The following is a 19,542-nucleotide window of genomic DNA, read 5'->3' on the forward strand; positions in this document are numbered from 1 at the left end:
TTGTGTTTTTCAATAAATATTTTCTTTCCAGAAAAGGAATCTTGGAAAACAGATGTGTCTGACAAGGGATAAGCTAGGCTACTTTGTTGATGAACAGAGGTTTGAACTGAAGATTTCTTTTTAGTGTCATTTTTGTGAAACATAGTGATTTTAACTTATGTTTCATAAACGTGGTGCTACTAAGATTCTTCTCACAACTCATTCTTTTATAGTGTTATGAGGTAAGTTCATGTTTCTTTTATACAGAACAAAAGTATCATGCATGCAAGCCTACAAAGAGACTTATGTTTGTTATTAAAAAAAAGCACAGAACTGTATGAACTATATTAAACGAGACCAGAAAATCTAAATTGATACATCTTGCTAATACCTATATAAAAGCATTTGTACATAGAGCCAATATAGAGATTTGTGAGAAAATATTTTCTTTGTGAATTGAAATTTTGTATAAAATATATAACTGCATAAACTCTTTTTAATCAAATTGGGATTTTAAACATTCACTAAACTTTGAAAGTTTGTGAAACAGCGCCTTCTCATAAAATCCTGGCATTCTCAAGAAAAATCATATACAAGTATTTGTAAAAATGAATTGCATGTTTTTATTTCCCTATGTTTATTTTTGTTATTCTGACGCATGCGTATTTATGTTTTCTTTTTTTCCGTGTATTTGGCAATGAGCTGTATATGCATAGTATAGTCGTATATACAGTTTGTTTTGTTCTATTAAAGTTAGAAGACATGTTATTATTTTTAATGCAGTGATTATTCAGTAATGGATTACAAAATCAGACGAACAATGAATTGTCAGTCTATTTAAGGGAATATGATCTCTAAAGATGTTTATAGAATATATGTAACAATAAAATATTATAAACTTTACAAAGACTACATAATGTATGATCCTTTTGTTTCGTATTGATATTATTGTAAGTTTTAACTTAAGATGTCAACTCACGCACATTAAATGCAAAATAATATAATAATAAACTTACAAATAATTTGTAAAAAAACTACTAATTATTTATATTAATTACTTATTATATGCTCTTTACCACTTTTATGAAAAACATTTCATGGTTTTGATAGTTATATAGCCCTCGCCAGGGATTCAAACTGAGGAAAATGTTCTGGTAATTGTTAATGAAAGCTCCATTTAAGTAAGAGAAGTGAGTCAAACTACAACTATAATTTTTATTAAACTGCCTCTATTGCTGAAACTATTCTCACTACTACTACTGCCGCCTCATCAACAATTTGACTGTTCAAAAGTGTCATTTAAATGTCTGTATGATATATCATGTATATTGTACACTAAGTGTTATTGTTCCATGATAGTTAAAACTGGTCAGCGTGAGAAGGTGACATCCTCAAGATCAGTAGTGTCGGATGATGACAAGCAGAAGATTATTCTAGAACTACAGTTGGCTATTTCGCAGATGACTGGAAAAAACATGAGTGTTCTTAATGGAAAGGATCCAAACATATTATTAGAAGAAAACTTGTTCGATCTGGCGTATCATGAACTTGAACTTAACATTCCATTCCTATTTAACCTACTTAGTGCCCTAATTGGCGACAGTGGTAACAAGAAGGCTACAATTGTGATGATATACAGTATGATTCTCAACAGCCGTAACAGAAAGATTTCAGCAATACAAAGAATGATGACAATTCTTGCTGTACGATGTCATGCTGACAACAAGGTATTATTGACTTTTGTATCAGCTGCAACATGTTTCTTTTTGATACCTCTTGTAATAGGCCTATATTTGAATCGCCATGAACATTTGTCTGTCCGTCTTGTTTGTCGGTATACATGTATACAAAGGCTTCTCCATTTTTCCAACCACAGCACTCAAATGTGCAGGCATTGGTTCTCATAATATAAAGTTGAACGCATTTTATTCTTATATCTTACAAAAGTTAGAATCCCTTTGTATGCCCCCTTCTTCGAAGAAGAGGGGGTATATTGTTTTTGGCCTGTCTGTCTGTGTGTCATTGTATGTGTGTGTCCCAAAACTTTAACCTTGGTTAAAGTTTTGCAATAACAAGGTTAAAATTTTGCAATAACTTTTGCATTATTGAAGATAGCAACTTGATATTTGGCATGCATGTTTATCTCATGGAGCTGCACATTTTGAGTGGTGAATGGTCAAGGTCTTCTTTCAAGGTCGAAGGTCAAATATATGGCTTCAAAGCGGCGCATTAGGGGGCATTGTGTTTCTTACAAACACATTTCTTGTTAAATTAGAAATTATTAAATAAAAGGAATGCAAATATACAATTAAAGCAAAATAACTTCTCTCAACTATTCACCTACTAGTCCTTACTTTACTACTCGCCTAAATGTACAACAATGTATGTCCACATAATGCTCTGGTTAAAGTTAATGTGCAATATTGCACTATCACTCTTTCTGCTGCAGATATTAAAATGAAACTTAAAACATGTACGGGGTAATTATGTGAGGTCCTTGACTAAGTTTGATTACTTTGACCTGGCATTTAGTAGAAATATGCCCCTTTTTGTGCTTAGTAAATTCTGGTTAATGTTTGAATGCAATCCCTCCATATCTCTTTATCTGCTACAGATATTGAAATAAAACCTGACACATGTATTCGGTGTCTTTATGATTATACAGTGCCGAGAATGTATAACTGTGGCCAGCTTTTTTGCAGGATGATTCCCCTTTTGTTCTTATTTTAGTCTGGTTAAGTTGTGTGTGTTAGATGAAATTTAGATTAAGTTTTGTATAAAACAAGTATAAAAGAACAAAATAAAGTCTGAAAATTGTCACCACGACAGAGAAAACAGTTTGAGCCATCCGATAATTAGACCCTCGCAAATTCGAGCCAAACAACAGAAATTTATAAACAAATATATAGCAAGAAAAAATTGGTACTTCGAGGAGACTTTGAGCCAACCTTAAATTTGAGTCAAGCAAGCTTGAGTTATCAGGTTTTAACTGTATCTCTATTTGACTGTATCTCTGTTACTACTACAGATATTGAATTGAAACTTCATGAATGATTTTGGGATCATCACTTGATGTCACAGACCAAGGCTCATTATTCTTATCAGTATTTAAGCAGAATAATGCTCCTTTTTGTACCGGTTTGTGTGAAACAAATTCTATCTCTACATTATGAATTTTACACTGTATGGTCTTAATATTAGGTTAATTTACAGAAAACATACTATCCCATGGGAAGAAATGTTGAGCTCGCTGTCTTGAGACAGCTCTTGTTTCTTGATGAATCTGTCAGTATGTTATTTGTAGAAGATACAATACATATGTGTGTGAAAGTGGGCATAATATGTATTGTTTTATATTTGTGTCTATCTTATATGTATAATACTGAATATTAATGCAGTATGGTCCAAATACATGTGATGTTCTTTTTTTAGCTCCTGAGCAGGTTGAACAAATTGCATATAACAACATCAGCTCAAAGTAAAGCAAATATTGTTGCTGAATGTTCTGAGACGTGCGAAAAAAGTTTGATAAAAACAATCCACGATAAAAGGACGGAAAGTTGAATGGAGACAATGTGGACATTTTTGTTCAAACTAATGATATAAGAATGCAGAATAAGTCGAGAGATTATCACTTCTTTGCAAGTGATTTTACCCCAAACAGAATTACTGAAAATGATTTCAATGAGAATGACTATCTCGTGAGCTATCTTAAGGAGAATAGGAATACTGAAATATGTGTGGACAAATTCCAACCAGATATCAACATGTTTAAAGAGAACATAAAAATCTTGATAGCCAGGCAACTGATAGAACACCCAGATTTCAAATGGATGGAATTAGTTGTACCAAAACACATAGATTTTCCCCTGAAGGTATTCTGCAATTTTATTTTTCAATTAAAATGAAACCTTAATTCTACCGTTTGCATATATGATCATTCCCTAGGTCTGTAAAATTGAAAAAAACATAAATTGCATGCTTTTAAACATAAACAAGACATCCAAATTAGAATGGACATAATTTTGCTGATTTGTTTATATGTCATATATGTAATACCATGCCTATACTATAAGTATAATTGGCACTTGCTAAAGATTTGTTTCTGTGATCATTTTTTTTAAATCTGTTTAATGCATGCATTACCAATTGACCATGGTTTCATTGTTTATGCTTTCTTTAATCCATTCAAACATACAGTTTTGTGGTTAAGTCAATGTTAATGATGCATTATTTATGTTTGTTTTTTTTAATTAAAATTTGGCAACATAAAAAAATACAACAGGGAAAATCGCAAAAAATGAATTGTGGAAATACAAGTTTATTCCAAGATTGGGGTCTTGCCAGTATTCCAAGTTCACGATACTGTCTTTCCAGAATAATGTTCTGTGTTGGAAAACAAGTGCATGTTTTTTTAGGAGATAATGTCAAGGAAAACAACTTCATTTGGATTGCCTGTTATGTTGAAGAATGAAAGTAAATATGAAGACTGTGTGCAAATCATGGATGGATATGAAAAATATCTGCAAGAATGGTATACAAAGGCTGGTAGATGTAAGTATGCTTGCATCTTTAATAGTTTAATTATTACTTGTAGTTTTTAGTCTATAAACACTTATTCAGTGTGTTGGACTTTCAAAAGTTGTTTACAAATTAATTAAATAATACTTAAATAGATCAAGATCAGTTACAATTTGAAAATACGAAAGGGGCTATAGGGGACTCAAAATGTTCTTTATTAGGCCTGAAGTTACTAATCACAAGAAATAGTGGAGGTATTTTGCTTTGACCCTGTCCTTCCATCTGTTTGTAGACCATTAATTTCCACATGAGATATAACCCTTTGAACTACAACCATTCATATTGGTAGTATGGTTTCTTTGTATAAGCCTATCAGTTTTAACGTCAACACTTCAATGTTCAAGGTCACAAAAAGAATATGATTTGACACTTATATAGGTAAAAAAGTCAATTTGAATACCCTGAAAACCCATATGAACAATCTCTTAAGCAGACTTACAACTAAGATAAAACACTACAAGGAGATTAAACACTGCAATGTCTTTATGCATATATTGATGGTTTATTTATATATCTAGATGAGTGCCATCATTCAAAAGTCATGCATATATGTGGGAGGACATTAGTGTTTTACATATTGTTTACCATAGTATCTCAAACACAGTTTTCAATCATTTAATAAACTTCATATGAAGAGTTATATGTTAAATGCGCATTTTTGTAAACATTATTTTTAGCGGATGACCTGGTTAGCCTCATGGTTCCAGTGGGTGGTGACCAATTAACAAGAGTGCGACTGGATGGGGCAAAGAGCTTGCGACTTGGTGCTCATACCAAGGAAGAACGATTTGAAAACCTCTGCCCTGTTGTGGTTGAGATGTTTCATATGCAGATGGATTTTCTCCATGTGAGTATACATATCATAATAAGAAGAGGAATGGGAACAGCAAGGCTAGTAAAGGCCACTGATGTTTTTATCATGTGATTAACATGTGATTAAAAATCCTTCAGAACTATATTAAGGTATTAATTTCAAATAATAAAATTCCATTCATGAATACTTATTTTCAAAAACAACGTTTTTTTTTGTGTTCAGAACTTAATAATTGTTTACAATTATTGGACAATTATCTATATTGGTTGCTTTATGCCTTATGGAAATGCCAGTTTTCTTAGCTGTTATTAAGAAAATAAAAATGTACAAAATATTAAAGTTGTTAAAGTTGTTCCTCGGTTTAAATTCCAAAAAATGGTAATTTTCTGCAGAAGTATATTTTTTTGTCTATGTATGTATCTTGTACTCATTAATATGTATCATAATAATTGTAGAAAACCGTCTTGAAGTTTTTTAAAAAGTCATCTGGTCGAGACGTTGGGACCCTGTATAACCTTAAAACACACATTCAAAGGACAAATGTGAATGGCAATGTTAAAAGTCGTTTTAAGGTAACACAAATTCTAGAAAACGATAACTGTATTAATTATATTTTAATGTAAATTTTGTTGTCTTTGCTTTGGCATTTAAAAAGACGTGTTAGTTGATTGAACAGATTATATCATTGTGCATCTTTCTACTACATTGTTACCCCTTTCTAGTTATATTCACTAAAATGAATTAAAGCTGCTTAGGCATATCAAAGTAGAGTAGAAGGCAGCAATATGCTTTCTGTTGACAGGGCCACAAAAATTTCTTCGCTATGGGCTTCTTTTTCGTCCCCTTAACCAAAAGGCCCTTTACCCATCAGAATTTTTTTTTAAATCATGCATTTTCCAAACTACCTCAGTATTTTTCATTCCCCAAAGCCAGAAAATTGTGTCTTTTTCCCCGAAAAAAGGCTGTGGCCCTTTCCTCAAAGTTGGTGTTTTGGCCCTGGTTGATACTATTTTTTATTAACATTACTTAGAATTAATATTGTTTATGCTTTTTTTGTCTAATCATCTCTGAAATGTTTTCATAGGCACACGAGGACTTTGTGCTTCTTGTTGGAAAGGCCTTTATACAAGAGGCAGCTGTTGAGTACTTTGGTATGGAGTCATTTGACAGCACACCAACACGTAACATCCCTGAGGGAAATATTAGCCGCAGCCATCTTCCAAAACGGCTTCAAGAATTCAAGAAGGCAATGGACGGACTAATGGAACTTCTTTGTGCTCCATTAAGTTTTGATGAAGTAAGTTTACCAAACTGGTATACAGTTTTATTATTGGAGCATATTGATACTATTTTAATTGTTCTTTTCCAACAAATAATCATTGAACATTTAAAATGAAATGCTCTTTGAAAAGCAATGTTGCTCATGTTTCTGGAATTTAAAAACCTGAACAATTTAAAAACGAATTGTTCAGGTTTTTAAACATTGAAAGGCATGGGAAAAAAATATTTGTAGCTTTGATATCATGGATAAAAATAACGTTTTTTTGCACATTTTCTTTATTATTCTTCAAATTATTAAACAATATTGTTTTATGTGAGTTTCAAAATATCCACTTATTTGCGCCAATTAAATTTTAGGTGGAAAGCCAGAGTAAAGTGCCTGTATTAGTTTCGGGTCATCGCATTGAAGTTCCTGTTAAAAATGAGAACATAGCCATCAATGTTCAGCACAGGGGTCAGCTTTTAAAGATTAATGTGCCATTGAAAATGATTCAGAATCAATCAAGTGTGAAAATAATGTTTGGGGAAACTGCATTTGAGGTGTCTTTGGTGAAGGAAGACGAGTTCCAGAATTATGTACTAAATTTTCTGCAGCACTATTTTGTGCTGCTAAACTTAAAAGATACTATTCGTGAAGGTGATATCTTTCGATTGAACAATATCTTGAAACTAGCAATGCCTTTCTTCTTTAATCATTCATCCATGTCTAAATACTTAGTTGAATGCATTGACTATGTACTAAAAACAGAAATCATTATGCCTCCAAAACTAGGAATGCAAGTGCGGACTGCTTCATTTGTAAATTTGAAGGGTAGACAAGCAAAAAATAAAGCAGCAGATATGGAGAAGGAAAATCAAGTTAAGGAAATAAAAGACCTCATACGTGGACTTGGATCAAACAAAACTGAGCAGGCTATCGTCAAAGTGACCGCCGCAGCTCCTGTAATTAAGGAAATAGTTAATAAATTAGATGGTCAAATTGGTTATATAGACAGGACATCAGTGCATAAAAAACGTTCCGAAAATGATGATCTACTTATGATTGCAAAAGTCCTGCGGGAAGTAAGACCTTTCGTTAAGATCGATGGCAGGAAAGTAGATGAGAGTGTAAGGATGAAAGCCGCAGTGTTCCTGGACCTGAAAGGCAAACACGTGACTTTCAATGAGCATGTATTAAACACAGCCTTGAGGCTAAGAAGAGGTTTACCAATGCCTGAAGAAAATGAGGACGCTGAATGAGGGACTGCTGTTGAAGGCAAGGTCTTGACCAGTATGATGCATCCTACTTTTATTGGGTTTGAAAAACCGGGAAGTTTTTAAAAATTCATTTTGCTGCTACTTTGCTTTTTTACGTGAAATAAGGATACATGTATTCGTTTTTATAAAATCTTACATATCATTTAGTAAATAATGTAGCAAAGGTGGTCTAGCTTCCAACATATTTATATTTATTTTTGTGTGTATATGAAACAGGTAGCAAAACAAATTTGATCCCATGTTTAGTGCACACAGGTTCTTTCGTTTTCCTGTGCTTGAATGGAAACCACACACTTTCCTGAACATTTAAGACAGAGTGTTAAATGAGTTAGTGTTTAATATAAGATAACCGTTTTACCAACAATGGCCATGCATGAAGAAAAAAAACATTTACTCACAATAGTTTTTTAGTATAGACACTCATATTGCTTCCAGTCTGTGTAAAAACAGGTTTCCACAGCAGTTTATGTTTTTTGAAATTTCTTATTATTGTGTTGTTTTGTGTCAGCGCCAACAACTTAATATATCTTAAAACTGAGATTTTGTTGTTTAATGGTACTGTTGCTTTTGAAAGGTTAATATAATTTCTGTTTGAAACCATTCCATAAATTGAGTTTTAACAACAGGCTTTTATCACTTTTCGGTGTAGTGTACCGGTAAATGCTTTGCCTGTAATACACTTAAATTCCAATATATCAATATCAATGAAAAATACTTAAATTAATTATTTTACAAATGTTGAATAATTACTGGTTGTTAGGTTTCAAAAAAGCATAGAAAAGCATTTGATCGGCCTTAAAGATTGTTGTTTTTGTTGACATTCTTGTGAATGCATGAAGGCATTGTATTACATGTAGTCATAAGAGGATTCTTAAAACAATGTTAATAGTACTGTGAATGCTTTGTAATAGTGTTATTTAATGTCTAAACAATAACATTCAACCGTCTCATTTATTTATTTATTGTCTTATTCTATTGAATTCATATTTGGTATTGTAGCAACAAGGAATGCTATTTGTGGAGCTTTTATCTATTTTGCAAAAATATTTCTCTTTAATATTGTATACCGGTACCTGTATGATAAAGTTCTTTACATATTTCTCCTCAAATGTGGGTATTTAAAACAAAACATGATCATATTTTGAGAGGCATAGGAGTCATTTTGTTGGTTAGTTCATATAAAAATGTTAAATGTTATGAAATTTTCAAGCAAACTACTTTAAGATTCTCTAGCGATTTATTTGAAACTTCAAATAAATGGTCACAATTGAATTGTTAAAAAACAGAACATGCTATTATTTGAAGTTGCAATAAGACATCAATTTTGGAACAAACTGCTTTTTCAATAATCCTTTATATGCAGTTTTACTTAATGTATTTATTGAATTGTACAAATTATAAGTAAAATATATATAATTTAATTTTAATTCAAAAACTGATGTTCAATTGGATTTAAAAAAGGAATCAGTGTCCATCTGTGCATGAACACAGTTTAAAAATACAGTCAAAAAGATACAAAAAAGTTACTGTTAATGAGAAATCCGTGGAAAATTTGTATTTAACCAAAAGGATAGGCAGTATAATACAAAAACACATCTACTGCATGAAATAAAGATTTATTTGAGAAAATGACCAAACTGGTATCTATTCCAAGTTTGATGTCTAATTCAAATTTCACATAATACAGTTTAACCCATTTATGCCTAGTGGACTCTCCCATCCTTCTAAATTGGATCAATTTATTTCCAAAAGTAGGGATGTCTAGCATATTAATTTCTATATTTAGAATAATACTTACTGAAATTCCTTTAAGCAAACAGCGTAGACCCAGATGAGACGCCGCATGATGCGGCGTCTCATCTGGGTCTACGCTGTTTGCAATGTCCTTTTTTCAGGACGCTAGGCATGAACGGGTTAATGGACATTTTATATTGCTAGTCATTACACATTTTAAAAATATTTACACTTAAAAATAGCTGATAAAGCAATGGCTGAGTATTGGTCATGTTAGTGAGAAAGATATTATTGTTAAGCATGTACGCATTTTATTCTTGTCAATACTCGCTAACATTTGCTAAGTCAGGGTAACACATATTGGCTACATCTGTTAATTGTGGTACAGATGTAGATAAACAAGTGCAGTTGGAGTACCAAACAAGTTTCATCAGTATACATATGTCAAGCACAAGTTGCATATATGTTATAATATACAGTTTAAAATCTAATGTTATCATTTTTATGTAAACAATTGAGATTTTAACATATATGATACTGTTATACATTACAAGGGTATTAATGTCTTTCAAAACAAGTATATTGTAATGTACCATATTTGATATCCATGCATATTCATATTTAATAAAGCAATTTTGTTCATGTTGCCCTGAATACATATTTTTTGGCATTTTACAAAAAATGTCCATTTTAACCCTTTACCACTTAGATATGTATTTTGACGCATTTGTAGTCCTTTTGAAAGTTACATTTAATTCAAGACCTTTCTTACTCGATTAAAGTTTAAAAGGGTTCATTTGCAACCCTTAGATACTGATGAGTAGCAAACAGCATAAAACTTGAACAGACTGCGAGTTACTTGCAGGCTGTTCTGGTTTTATGCTGTTTGCACATAGCCATTTTCACTTTGCTTCTGAGTGGGAAAGGGTAAATAGACTAGTCAGCAGAAGTAACTTTGCAATTACTACAACACATTGCTTTTTCGCCTGAAAATAAGACACTGTTATAACCGAAATGACCGACCAAATGCAATCGTAAGCATTTATCAGTGTTCTGGATATAAGCACGCATTGCATTGTCAAGACCTTTTCTATTTTTCGCAATGTCACTAGTATTGAAATAGCACAAAGCTTTTGCGGGTTTACCATTGCGTCCAGCTCTTCCTATTTCCTGCATATACTTTTCCAGTGTTGTTGGTGGTCGCATATGAATTACAGTGGCAATGGAAGGGGCATTGAGGCCCATTCCTAACGCAACTGTGGCAAGCACCAATCGAACTTTGGGATTCTGCTTTCGGAGCTCAGAAATTATGTGTATTTTCATTCGCTCAGTATAGTCTTTATGGAATTGAGCAACAATTCTGTCCTCTGGTAGCGTACTTGATTCAGGAAAATATGCACGTGTACCAAGTTCATGGCAGAGAAGCTGGAAACAGTACCCTAAAGACTCTAAATTGTCACAGTGCATTATGGTTACTGGAAAGTCAATATATTTATCTTTCAACTGTGCAAGCACTTCAGACATTATCAAATCATACTTTTCGAACTTATGAATGTTAGGAAGTCTCTCCTTCTTTTCCAAATAAATATTTGGGCGGTCTGGATTGGCTAGGACTTTGGTACAGTTCTTAAACTGTAACAAAGCAATCAGTTCTTCAAGTGCACTAGGGGTCGCTGTAGCTGTCACTGCCAAGTGAGGCACTCTGGGGAATAAACAAGTCAATTCTCCTAGTCTGTTGAAAGACTGGCGAAAATCAGAGCCCCTAAAAAAACAAAATATGAGAAATGTGTTAACAAATATTCAGTAACTGTTACATACTTTTATGTTTAAAGAACAGGTTTTTTAGAAACATTTAATGTTTACAAAATAATTGAATCTTCAGGAACATTATAAGCAAAAGAAAATAACTAATGCAATGGACATGGTAGAAACAAAAATGCCATAAAAAATGCAGCAAAATTGAAAGCATTTATTATTGCAATTAAATGAACTGTTTGTAAGTCTAGATGATTTTTTTCATTTACTGACAAGTAAAGGGGGATATGCTATTTTTTATTCCCATGTCGCTATAACGAAGTGGATATGGTGTACGCCTTACAACCTTATAGTTATGAGTTTGATTCCCACTGTGGGAGCATTCTATAGGTGTACACAAAAGACACAAAGTACTGGTTTGTTCCAAGAAACAGATTTGAGAGCATTGTAAAAGCCTAAGGCTTTCGATGCAACCAAGCTTAACTGAACATGACTATTACCAAGCAATAAAAGTCCTCTACCTACGCAGGATCCACCATTTTCAGCAACATTTGTAGTTTATATGTTGCCATAGCAACCAGAATTGTTGACGTAGGAGCAAAATGAAATGCTGTGCATAATCTCCATATTGCTATCTGTCCATGTTTCAAGTTTCATGAACAAAATATGAAGAACAACGTTATCAAAGGATCCAGAAAAGTGTGACAGACACACAGAGCGCAAACCATAAGTCCCTCTCCGGTGAAGTAGGGGATTAATAATGTTTAAACTTATATTAATTGGGAGATATTATGTAAAACTAAGCTTCTTGTACATCAATAAGTGACATTACCATTCTGCAACCATATGGACTTCATCAATCACTGTGCAGCACACCCGACCGCGAAAGACAGAGCTTCTCAACAGTTTCCCAATCTCTTTCACAAAAACTGTTTCGGGGTGCAGATAGATTATGTTGAAATGTCCATTTTTAATCGACTCAATACCAGCACTTGTCTTGAGTTTCTTATCCATTTCTTCGTCTGAACATTCTTCAGATCTGAAAATAAAGGTATATCACTATCAAATAAAATATGAGCATGTACATAATTTCTTTATACAAATTGTATTAGGTGTTGATATAAACTTCATCTTAATCAGCTTTTTAGTATGTAGTGTATACAGTAGCCATGGGAAAGTGGATATGGTGCCCGCCTAGTGACAGGGAGGTCACTGGGTTGACCCCGACTATGTGAGCATTCTTATGATGTCACCCAATGATACCAAGTACTGGTTCTAGTTATGAAACTTACTTGAGAGCTTTCCAATTATCGAAGGCCTACAGTGAAATTAAGCTTGCGATAATAGGTTTAAACTTAAAAAAAAACAATTACAGATATGTCAGTCAGCAGATGTGATAAAAAAAATATCAAAACTTGTAATTAAAAGTCCATAAATCTTTAAAGATATCAGATTCATAGTTGCATACATACTCATACTTAGTTTCCTCTACTTCTGCACAAGTAGTAACTGTTGAGGCGTCAATGCTGATGTAGCATGCTGAAATGCCCCTCTCACACAAGGAGATCACTTGGTCCTGCATCAGTGAATTTAATGGAGAAATGACCAACACGATCATAGGCCTGTCTGCAGCCATTTTTCCCTGTAGGAGCCATGGTAATGTCTGAAAAATAATTTTTAATTCTTTTTATCATTTTTCAAAAATTAAAATTTATAAACAAATAGAACGTTCAATGCCTTAAAAAAATCAGCAACATGTCAAATGAAAACAACAACAATTACATATTGATTGTTTTATTGTTGATATGTCTTGTCGATAAATTTAAAAGATAAAATAAATAAAATGCATTAATGTAATTATATCAAATCAAATTCTTAATAAAATTATTACAAGTCAAATTTCTTAAAACTGAAAAAAACAACGAGATAGATTCGTTCTTACGAATTGTGGACGTACTAATTTCATTTCTAAATTTCAATTCAAAATTTATTTATTGTCGGTATGAAAATAACATTACGATATAATGATTTAAAGAAAAACTTAAAACTAAAAGGCTTAATGTCGCGAAAGCATGTTGCAACCTGAAATATTAGACTTTTTCCTGAGCCGGTTGGAAGAACTGCAATTGTGTCTTTGTTTTCATACAGGCTCTTCATTGCTCGAAGTTGATAATCGCTGAAACTGAACTCTATCTTGAGTTCTTTCACTGCATATTCCAAATCCTTCTCAAAGTCAGCCATTGTGCAAGCATTTGTAAACAATACATGTACTTCAGTACAATGTGATTACGATGTGAACTAATTATCCCGAAATGTACTCCTTCATATTTGAAAATTTCAAAGGGGATATACACAAAAACGTTTTATAATTAGTAGTATTTTCTTGTGATATATGTTAAATATGCATATATTTCGAAACTATATTTTGCGCGTCGGGTATAGCCTTTTAACATTAGACTGATAACCTTTTGGGTAGTAAAGTAGTAATACACGGCAAGATGGCGACCGTTAGCCACGAGGCCTATCTTACGGAGGAATCCGAGATAGCCGATGTATCACGATTGATCAACGGATTGCAATAATATTCAATCACATTACTCACATAACTACTCACATTTTCAATTCCAATCGCTGTGCCCGCTGTATACGGCAGGTAGATTTTAATCGATAACGCAGCCTATTACACCGTAATGCCTTCTTCTGATTGGTTGATATTTAAATATTTCATAACATGGCGAGAGGTCAGTGATTGTATTGCGATTTAAGCAGAAGTTTAACTGAAACAAATTATGCCTTTTAACTTCAAATCGACGCTATTTGAGGTAAAAATGGACTAATTAACTAAAACTTTATGAGTTGGTAATGTTATTTTGCAATTTTAAGCATATTGATATAATAGTATTGTATTTGTTTTTCGTTATGGTTTTTGCAGACCGGAGTTTCAGCGTTCAGATTTATTCTGAACGCGAATTATTTCAGCTAAACCTTTTGTGTACTCACAACCACTCATATATTTTGAAGCTCAGCTGCCAGATAGCTTATCTTGCTTGTTAGGATATTTGTTTAGACCTATTGTGTTGTCAGATTGACTGATTGCAAGTTAATCCATATGCTAGGTCAATTATTCAAGCAGTTATCCAACATATCGAATAGCAAACATCTACTTTCTTCTATGATTTGTAACATCTTACCAGACTCGCTTCTTGTAAATATATGTCCAAATGTTGCCTTCAACTGTGGTGTGCAATAAAGCCCACATCAACTGGTAATCCATCCACGAATAAATAAATCCACAATCTCGGAAAATGAATATTTACACTTTGGTGAATACACACACCCTTTTCTATTTTATTTTGTAAATGCAACTACACGAATTTCATTAAAAATCACCCAATAAGATGCACTTTTCAATATCAATTTCACCTGAAGTAACTTGTAAACTCGTATTAAGAAAAAACAACAACAACACGATCACTCATTCCTAACTTGTGCCTAAATAGTAATCTACAATCTTTCGCCACACACTTAGTGCACATGTATTCTTTCAGCTTGCGGAAATCGTGCGCATTGTAAAAACACAGACTATCCCGTTAACACGCAGCAGTAGCATATACTTCAAGCTTTGTAAAAAGCTTGTCATTTTTCGGTTTGCCCAAGTACGAAGCGCATGTTGCGTAGATCCTTGTACTATTATGTTACTACGCGATCATTCAATATAAGCTCCACTTTCTGTATCACTTATACAGCCCAAAATATAAATTTATCAAATGAGGTTTTATCATCTCTTTATAACATCAACATGACCAATTTTTTGTTTATTTTTGTTATTCTTCTCTTCTCATTAATCCTCCTTCCTTCTTTCACTTCTTGCGGGCCGGGCGCACGATACTTTTTCCTCATCCAATTATTTCTTGCACTCAGCATTACATGATGTACACTGACATAGGAGTGTACAGGATGAGGATAGGTTTGTTCCACTCACGTACAATGAAAAGTAAAAGACTTCAACAAATGAATATGTTCGAGTTAGTTTGCTGGCTGGCAATCCTTCTTCTTAGAGGAGGCGATGTCCATCCAAATCCTGGACCCGACAGCTCCCTTGATATGTCATCCTCTTCTTCGGGTACATCTTTCTCATCTTCAATAAATGATGCATTTGCCCATACTCTATAAATTGTTCATTACAACGTTCAGAGCTTCCTCGCCAAGAAAGATATTCTGTATGCAGATCTAAAACATTTTGATATTATAGTGCTTACTGAAACTTGGCCCAGCTCAACAGTTGACACTGACGACCTACTTTTCCCTTCTTATCATAAGCCGTTCAGACGGGATAGAAGAAACGATCCCCATGGAGGTATTCTAGTATACGTAAAATCCGATCTCTTTGCCATTGAGCGACCCGACCTACAAAATGATGATCTAGAATGTCTATGGGTCGAACTACGTATAATGGGAAGGCGTCTTTTATCTGGCTCTTCCTACAGACCACCAAACTCTTCTCCTTATCTACTAGAATGCATACACGATTCGATCTCACTAGCCGTTGACACCGGTATTGAGAATATTGTTATCACAGGATCAAAATGGACTCCCTTCTTTTACAGTATAATCTCACACAGATTATTAAAGAACCTACTCATTTTACTGAAACCTCGAATTCCATTCTTGATCTTTTTATAGTAACATCTTCCTTGAAAGTGCTAAAAAGCGGCGTTGGAGAACCCTTCTTAACCAGCAACTTCGATTTCATTGCCCAGTCTACTGCGTCATAAACTTCAATAGAATAGCTGGATCTAATTTTAAACGTAAAATATGGCGATATAAAGATGGGGACTACACTAATCTAAGACAACTTGTGTAGAATTTCGATTGGAACAGTTGTTGTGATAATAATATTGACATATATACTTCAAATTTCACACGTAAACTTATCAGTCTCTGCGAAGATACAATCCCGAACAAAATATGTACAATAAGAACAGCCGATCCTCCATGGCTACATACTAATATTCGTTAGGAAATCCGACGCCGCAAACGAGCATACAAAAAAGCCTAAGCTAAAAATTTAGACCGACACTGGCACGTCTTTCGCCAACAACGTAATATTGTTAATAATCTTGTCAGATTAGCGAAAAAAGTGCACTTTGAAAATCTCGCTAAACTTATGCGTGAAAATCAACACTCATCATCCGACTTCTGGAAAATAATAAAAAAATTCACAAATAAAAACACCACACAAAACGAGTTGCCTACCTTAATTCATTATGGTACCATATATGAGTCACCCCTTGATAAAGCAAATATTTTTAATTCATTCTTCCAATCTCAATCTACTTTAACTACACCAAGTACGCATATGCACAACCTACATTCCGAAGAGCCAGATTGCCCCGTCTTTGAAGATCTCATTATTTTCCGTCAAGATGTCTTGGATTCCATTAAAGTTATGAAAACGGGAAAGGCATCAGGTCCAGACCAAATAAATAGTCAAGTTCTGAAGCAAATTGCATCTGAGATTTCAGGTCCACTACAAAATCTTTTCAATTTTTCTATTAGTAATGGTAGGGTCCCACGGAGCTGGAAAGAAGCAATTGTTTGTGCACTTCACAAAAAGTCTGATCCTCAGGATGTTGAAAATTACAGACCGATCTCCCTTTTAAGTGTTTCAAGTAAATGTCTCGAGAGAATTCTCCACAAATATATTTTTAACCATTTAAGGGCTATTGAATATATAACCCCATCTCAATCAGGATTCATTCCAAAAGATTCCACTGTGAACCAATTAATCTCTGTGTATCACTCCTTTTGTAAAGCCCTTGACGAAGGTAAAGAGGTGCGAGCCGTTTTTTGCGACATTTCTAAGGCCTTCGACAGAGTATGGCATGAAGGACTTATCCACAAGCTCCGGCTTAGTGGTATCTCGGGCAATCTTCTATCTTGGTTACAAGACTACCTACACGAGAGTACCCAGTGTGTTGTAATCTCTGGCTGCCGATCTGACCCATTACCCATAAACGCTGGTGTCCCTCAAGGGTCTATATTAGGGCCCCTCCTCTTTCTCATTTATATAAATGACATAGTACGAGATATACACTGTCCAATTCGCCTATTTGCAGACGACATCACGCTATATATCATCGTCGACAACCCTGTTGATGCGGCTAATCATCTTAACACTGATCTTGCAAAAATTCATTCCAAAACCGAATCCTTAGTTATATCTAGAAAAATCAACCGCCCAATCCATCCCCCTCTCTTTTTCAACGACTGCCAAATCACTGATGTTTCGTCTCACAAGCATCTAGGCTTAACTTTTTCTGATACATGTTCCTGGCATGACCATATTGAATCAGTCAAGAAGAAAGCATGGCAAAGACTCAATGTAATGCGAACGTTCAAGTTTACGCTCGATAGAAAGCCCCTTCTATCGATTTACACAACATTTATTAGACCAATTCTTGAATACGCTGATATAGTATGGGATAACATTAATACACAAGACGAAATAGAACTTGAGAAGAATCAACAGGAAGCAGCAAGGATAATCAGCGGGGGAACACGTTTGGCATCCTTGCAAAACCTATACAATGAAACTGCTCTCGAACCATTAAAAATAGGAGAACAAAACATAAACTTACCTAATTCTATAAAATGTATAATTCACTAGCACCCCCATACTTGTGCACACTTATCCCCTCTAGTGTGGGAGAAATATCTGCTTATCAACTTCGTAACTCTAACAACATTCGCAGTATCCAATGCAAATCACAACTTTTTACACGATCTTTCCTACCATCAACTATACACTTCTGGAACAATTTACCGGAATCGGTGAGAACGGCTCCTTCTCTCTCTGCATTCAAAGCAAATCTTAGCAAAGATAAGAAAATAATTCCACAGCATTTCTACGATGGGGAGCGGACATCTAATATTCTACATGCGCGTTTACGAATGCATTGTAGCAGTTTAAATGAACATTTGTACTCAAAAAACATTGTACAAAGTCCATACTGTCAATGCGGTGCGATTGAAGACACATATCACTTTTTCTTCAATTGTCCCATTTATACAGAAAAAAGAGTTATCCTTTTTAACAATCTGTCTAGATTCTTACCCATTACTGTGCAACTTCTTCTTTTCGGTAGTAAAGACGGCTCATATGAAGTAAATTCATTAATATTCAAACATGTTCAGTCTTTCATCCGAGATAGTCATAGATTCTAAACCATTTCTATCTCAGGAACAAACCCTATTCTGCTAACGATGCCCCGTTCCCGCAACTGCTTCCTTTCTTACCGCAACTTCTCTTATTCTGAAACTCTACTCTTCCACTGCTATCCCTTTCCTTCTCCACTTATTAGCTCTTATGCTATCTACATAACTCTGTTATACTTTTTGTATTATAAGTTATAGTATTTTTACATTTCTAACCAGTATGCAATTATCTATCACTGTAATATATTGTTCGTAATTTTGACATGTCTTTAAATAGTTGTTATACGTTTGGTTGTTTACACCATTACAGCAGCGCTTCTAACTGACAGAAGAGAGACATAGTATAAGCCTCGAGCTTCCTTCTCAATTCTGTCCAATAGTATTTTACAGCCTTTATGTAAAGCAATAGTGCAATTCTACCTGCCTAGCATATTGCTCAAATATAATATGTATGTTTGTATTGTATTGCTTATATGTACTTTCAATGAACTAAATAAATAGTGTTTAAACCAAGGACATTTCAGTTAGAATTAATTAACTGCAAAAAACAACAACAACCGATACTGGATATGAACAAACAACCTTAACATTTATAGAATTAATGACAGATTTTCAGAACTTACACGCGTAAAATAAATACCCAATACAATTGAGGTGCGACCATATGAGTAAATAAGAATGCGTTTTACCTTGAAACAAGTATGTTAAAATACACCCTAAATACATCCTTCAACAATTAATAATTATTTAACACAAACTATTTTATCTGTGAATGAGTTCAAATTGAACGCTATAATTAAAGAAGATACCTTCATTGCGAAAATAAACAGTGGTTGACGGATCAGCATATCCTTCTTTGTTGTAGGCAAAAATAGTAAGTTTATAATCCTCGCCAGGTTCTAATCGATTTACAGTACAATTCT

At 33.9% G+C, this 19,542-nt stretch overlaps 2 protein-coding genes across 4 annotated transcripts in view; one reads left to right on the forward strand and one right to left on the reverse strand.

Annotated features, from left to right (window-relative positions):
* The first annotated feature begins 4,403 nt into the window (after positions 1 to 4,403).
* LOC127836025 (uncharacterized) lies at positions 4,404 to 8,560 on the forward strand. Its single transcript, XM_052362443.1, has 5 exons — positions 4,404 to 4,533; positions 5,238 to 5,407; positions 5,830 to 5,946; positions 6,459 to 6,671; positions 7,013 to 8,560. Exons 1-5 carry the CDS (start codon positions 4,404 to 4,406, stop codon positions 7,892 to 7,894), a joined length of 1,512 nt encoding a protein of 503 aa, XP_052218403.1. The 3' UTR covers positions 7,895 to 8,560.
* Positions 8,561 to 9,766: 1,206 nt separating this feature from the next.
* LOC127834484 (uncharacterized) overlaps positions 9,767 to 19,542 on the reverse strand; it is a 125,303-nt gene continuing 115,527 nt past the window's right edge. Inside the window, exons 2-5 of one of the 3 annotated variants that reach the window (XM_052360350.1) lie at positions 13,484 to 13,721; positions 12,874 to 13,064; positions 12,234 to 12,440; positions 9,767 to 11,408 (exon numbers count right to left, since the gene is read on the reverse strand). In XM_052360350.1, coding sequence (XP_052216310.1) covers positions 10,583 to 11,408; positions 12,234 to 12,440; positions 12,874 to 13,064; positions 13,484 to 13,642 — 1,383 coding nt within the window. In that variant the 5' untranslated portion in view covers positions 13,643 to 13,721 and the 3' untranslated portion in view covers positions 9,767 to 10,582. Of the gene's footprint in view, positions 11,409 to 12,233; positions 12,441 to 12,873; positions 13,065 to 13,483; positions 13,961 to 19,542 lie in introns of those variants that run through there. The other 2 variants (XM_052360351.1, XM_052360349.1) reach the window with 2 other exon arrangements.

Source organism: Dreissena polymorpha, chromosome 6, assembly GCF_020536995.1.
Source record: "Dreissena polymorpha isolate Duluth1 chromosome 6, UMN_Dpol_1.0, whole genome shotgun sequence".
NCBI classification, from domain to species: domain Eukaryota; kingdom Metazoa; phylum Mollusca; class Bivalvia; order Myida; family Dreissenidae; genus Dreissena; species Dreissena polymorpha.

Bases quoted from the DNA above. Each gene is read 5' to 3' on its own strand.
- LOC127836025 (XM_052362443.1), top strand. From the start codon at position 4,404: ATGTCAAGGAAAACAACTTCATTTGGATTGCCTGTTATGTTGAAGAAT. The intron at 5,947-6,458 runs GTAACACAAATT...ATGTTTTCATAG, and splicing joins ATGTTAAAAGTCGTTTTAAG to GCACACGAGGACTTTGTGCT. The intron at 6,672-7,012 runs GTAAGTTTACCA...ATTAAATTTTAG, and splicing joins CTCCATTAAGTTTTGATGAA to GTGGAAAGCCAGAGTAAAGT.